The 5,388-nt window shown below is 34.8% G+C and overlaps 1 protein-coding gene across 1 annotated transcript; it reads left to right on the forward strand.

Annotated features, from left to right (window-relative positions):
* The first annotated feature begins 3,868 nt into the window (after positions 1-3,868).
* LOC108912763 lies at positions 3,869-4,651 on the forward strand. The gene has a single exon (XM_018718144.1). The coding sequence runs from the start codon at positions 3,869-3,871 to the stop codon at positions 4,649-4,651; it is 783 nt and encodes a 260-aa protein (XP_018573660.1).
* Positions 4,652-5,388: the final 737 nt, after the last annotated feature.

Raw genomic sequence — 5,388 nt, forward strand, 5'->3', positions numbered from 1 at the left:
CATTTATTGCGATGTGTATCTTGTTATTTAATTAGTATTAACCCAGCTGAACAAAATTTCATTCAACTACATTTTTAACCCCCAATGTAGGTATATTTGCATTTTATTAGCGCGCTTTATCACGTATATCCCCGGCATTTAATAAATGAATATTAAATATTCATTTTAACCCCTACATTTTATCCTCAACAGCAGCGAATTCGAAATAAATTTACGAGAGCAATTAGAAAGTTTGTTTACTCTCCCCTCCCCTGCATTATTATGCAATTTCGAATTAATATGACATTATCGTTTCCCCAGCAGGGGTCGATTCAGTTAGCGAGTAATTTTACAAAATTAGTTCCTAAATAATAAATTGCCCCCAGCTCCGTCGATGGCACGGCTCCGAAACGCGGAACGACCTTTGACATTTCGATAGAAGTCGAGATGGAGTTGCACGCACCGTGTCGGGATGAAGTCGGCAGGTCCATTATAGAACGCTTTCGGAGCGACGCGACGAGTAGAAATTGAAGATTCACGGTTTCAGGTGGAATCATTAAAATGCCTTCGATTTAATCCCCCTGACAGCGTTGAGAGTATTTATTTTTTATAAAAAGGTGTAGATATAACGACAAAGGACATATTGCACTAAAACGGGCTTATTTAGCATTTTTTTTCATTCATATTCAGAAAGTATACATCGTAGTAAGTGGTACAAAAAACCAGAATTTTTTTTTTCAACAATCTTTTCTTCAGTATAACACAGCCTCACAGAAAAACACATGAGTACATACATCTTGCGTATTTTTTGATTCTGAATCCGAATCCGCAGCTCGAAAACCGTTACCAGGTTGTTTTTTTCGTAAAACCCTAAAACATCCCCTAAAATAGAGTGAAATAGTAAGCTTAATAATGAAAAGCAACAGTTTGTAAATGGTACATACATTGAGAAAACATTTTAAAATAATATTTTGAACATTGGGATTATTATTATATTTTTGTTTAGTAACTCTGCCCCGTAAATAAAAAGTGATAGATCCGAAAAACAAGACCAGGTTGGTATTCAAATATATTTTTTCTTGAATTTTGTTACCGAGTGTTCTTGAGGTCGCTGATTACGAATCTGAAGTCCGAATCCGAAAATTCCTGAATAAAAATGGCGGATCCAAAATAGCGGATTAACAACTGGAAAAGTATTCAAAATTTGAAAAATTTGGCTGAAACTTGTTGACAGTTTTCAGTCTCCAATCACGAATATGAGGTTTTAATTCGGAAATCTCCAAAATGGTGGAGCCATTATGGGATATTGAAAGGTACCATAGTAACTGGTATTTACCACCCATTATGATTGTTTAAAATTTAGTTATTTGAGTAAATACAAATTTCTCTTTCAAATACTCTTTTTACAATGCTCTTTCTTAACCTTAGGTAGGAATCTTTAACCTATCCATGTTGTTCTCAGGCTCACCTCTGTGGGGGCAAGTCGTAATGAACAACCAGCTCTCCTCACACTGATATTGATTTCGATTCTTGTTGTTGGTTTTTACTTGTGACTGCTACAAAGGAAATTGCTCCTCAGAAAATTGTCAAAGTTAAAAACCCATGGTATTTTAAAAAACCACGCGAACTGAGAAAGCATTGAAACTATTATTTATTTGAACTCTTTGTTTTTGAAATGCAGTGTGTCCCAGAATATGTGGGCAATCTTTCGGATTCATACAGAGGACGATAAAATAACATCACAAGTCCCTATAAAAATTTTCCCTAGAGGGCTCCCCTACCGAGATACAGACTCTAAAAGACGCCCCGGAAAATCGATTTTTTTAAATAACTTTTAAAATAGTTCGTGTAATTTAATTATTTTTTAATACGATCGACAACAGATAAAACTCCTTAAAAATTGACCAATGAAGACAATTTGGTTTATTTGGTTTACCAGGGACGGACCAGTGTAGCACAATAATGTTAATTCTACACCCTTTATGATAAAATCACAAAAATAATATTTTTAGATAGCTTGAACATTAAACTAAAGGTTTACTCTTGGTTGATATCGATAAAATGAACTATTTTCGAGAAAAAACTATTTTTGTTTAATATGATTTTTATTACATCCATAAAGAGAATTAAATCGATCAAATTTGCATTCTTTCTGTGATTATCTAAAAAATGCATTTGTTTCCTAAAAATAATTAAATTACAAAAATTAAGTTATTCCTGGATGAATCCGAGAGGTTGCCCACATTTTCTGGGACACCCTGTATAAGATGTTAAAATAAAGTTTGCATAAACGATTTTTATTACTTAATTCCGTTATTTTCTTACATACCGAGTTGAAATTTTGGACAATTTTATATCGAAAATCGAAGCGTAATAGAATGACTGGCGGTTGTAGTGTCAACAGACATCTCTTTTTTCATACATACGCCTATGGTTGTGAGGTATCGTTGCTTAGATAAAGTGATTAATTTCTTAATTTTTTTCTCTTTTTAATTGTGTCGTATTAATCCTAGTTCTGTTGATTAAATTTTTCATGTGCTATTTAGCGATGTTTAAAAGCAAACCTTCAATCGAGTTTGTTTCAGCATTACTATATAAAGTTAAATTTGCACTGAATTGCATTATTTTTTAAAAAATATGTCTCAATCAAAGGCGTACATAAGAACAAATTCTAATGGGGTACCACCCATTTCCCCAGCTTGTGCTTCAGTTTTTTTACAAAAATTGTTCAAAAGTATTGTAATAAAACATTATAAATGTATGTAAAATTCTAACTCAGTAGAAAACGATGGAGTTATTAACGCTCTATATCTCGAAAACATGGCGCCCAAATCAAAAGTGATAACATTTTCGAGTAAATTTCATAATATCAATCACATATGCTTAAATAACAGACGTTTCGAAAACTGTGTTATTATTATTATTAATATAAAAATAGGCGTACATAATAAAAACTATAGATCCACTATAATTCCTTAAAAAATTCGTGTAAAAATCGTGTATCGTTAAACATTACAGTGTAGTTCCTGTTTTATATTTTTCCTGTTGCATTTCACACTAATCAATCATGCTTGCTCCATGTGGTTTACTTTCTAATTATACCTTTAATTAACGTTTTTTCTGTAGACTGACTGCTTTTTATTTTGAATGCGTAACGCCAAAGTAATGTCCCATTCTATGTGTAAAAGTAGGTTAAATTGGTATTATCTACTGACTAAATTTGGAATATTGCTGCATGACAAAATCCATTTCCGTGACATATCAAGTACCGTTTGACTTTAAATTCATTATATGACATGCAATTGTTGAATATATCTAATGGATTTTGTTATACGTTATGGTGAAATTATATGGTTTAGTTATAAACTGTAAAATGTTTTTTGTAACACAGATTTACAAACTGAAAATTCAATAAATAGTGAGTTAGACACATTATTTTCAATAGTTTATACCAGAAAAATTCTTGTCTTAAAATCACTTAACTTTTATTCCTTTACGATCTTCTTTTGTTATCTATTTCGGAAACACTTCTCGAGATCTGATCTGATGAAACTACGTGCGATTTTTTTTTGACAAATTACAGAACTTATCATATACATTTTTAACAAGTAACACTATTTCCTCATTCACACTGTTTATTGAAATCCGTTATTTCAGTTCTTTGTCTTCTGCGTTCTATTTCCTAACCTGAAAATTGTAAAAGACTGTTTTAGATGACAGCAAAAACACTCAGAGGGACGTTATTTTTGGCAGTGCTTGTTGCGACCGTGTACAGTGCAGTGCAAAGTTCATGTGCAGTGCAATGTGCAGTGTTGTGTCTTGTGAACAGTGCATGCAAGTTTTATGCGTTGAAGAGTCACTCAAACTCATTCCATTCCCTGGATTCCAGATGCACGGATCGGCGGGTCTCCACTCCGCCATGGCCATCAAACGCCAGAGGCGTATCCGGGAGCAAGCCAAGAGGAGGGCGGCTGAAAGACGTCTTTCCTCCAGAACCAACAGTATGGACAGCATGGAACACCTTCCCACCCACACCACCAACCACAACGCTCCTCGGGACCATACCCTGGCCACGTCCATCGGCATGCTGCACCTGGGTGTCTGCTTCACGGCCCTGGGTGTCTTCCTCATAGGCTCTGGTCTTCTCCCTGATGATTTAGTCACCTGGAGGAGCGGAGGATGGTGGAACGAGATGGTACTGACGGGGATCTTCGTCACCGTCTTCGGACTGTTCTTCATCATCCTCAACAAAATCGTTAGTAGAAGAGAAGAGGTCGAGCTTGAAGATTATGTAGCTAGGCAACTTACCAGGTCCAGGAGCGGACATAGATTGGAAAGGGACGTGGAAACTGGATGCCTGGCGACCAAGAACCACAGAAAACAGCTGGAGAAGCAACGGGAGGATAAACAAAAAGTTTTGACTGAGTTAGTACCAACCCATTCGCCCCACTCCAAGACAGCGCCGCAAAACATCATCAATGGTGATGCTTACTTGGAAAAAATTCTAGAAGAAGAGGTCTTTGAGAGAGACGGGGAAGAACTGCGGCACCTAGAGCTCAGAGAAACGATATCCAACACTACGACGGCCAGTTTGAGCCCGGGTACACCTTCAGAGACCAGGGAGCTATTGGTGAACGGAAGGCAATACAGTTTTAACTCAAGGCAGTATTAGAGGGAGGTTGGCTGTACAAAATTTAACTGACCATTGTTTTTTGTGATGATTTTAGGATTAAGTAAGGTAGATATTTGTGTAGCTCAATTTTAGCTTTTTTAAATTTATACCAAGGGGCTTAACGAAAAAGTCGAAAGATGGTACACAGAGTGTTTGAGGATTCCAAGCACCACTATCAATTTAGGTCATTGAAGTAAGATGATTTTATTGTACTATAGAGATGTTTTTAATATTTGTTAATCGATTCAAAAATTAATTTTTTGATAAATTTGGTTAGATCATTTTAAAATTGTTTTTAAGAGAATCTCTCTGCATATTATTGTAAAATGTTTGAGTTATTATTTGTCTAAAATTATTTTGAACCAATAATACTGGAAGTTTATTTTGAAAATACAAATAAAACAGTTGTGAATTGATGTTCAATTCTATATCATATACAGGGTATTTAAAAGAAAGGTGCCGTAAATTCAAACATAAAATAAGACGATCGATTCCTATGAAGCATTTATTGTTTTAAGATACAACAAACAATGTTACACTGAAATTTAATGCAATAGAGTTTTCGGCGAAGTCTGGATATAATTTTTTCCAACAACAGGATATGGCTGCTCGAGGTTAAGTTTTCTATGACTGCACAAAAAGATACTAATACTAAAATTGCTAAAAGATTTCCTCGAAAAGTACAACTATCTATACCTTTCTCTAGGTAAACATTGCTTGTATATTAACTGTAATCT

The sequence above is a fragment of the Anoplophora glabripennis genome, unplaced genomic scaffold (genome assembly GCF_000390285.2).
Source record: "Anoplophora glabripennis isolate ALB-LARVAE unplaced genomic scaffold, Agla_2.0 scaffold33, whole genome shotgun sequence".
In the NCBI taxonomy this organism is placed as follows: domain Eukaryota; kingdom Metazoa; phylum Arthropoda; class Insecta; order Coleoptera; family Cerambycidae; genus Anoplophora; species Anoplophora glabripennis.

Excerpts from the sequence above, each read along its gene's own strand:
- LOC108912763 (XM_018718144.1), top strand. The coding sequence starts at position 3,869 with ATGCACGGATCGGCGGGTCTCCACTCCGCCATGGCCATCAAACGCCAG.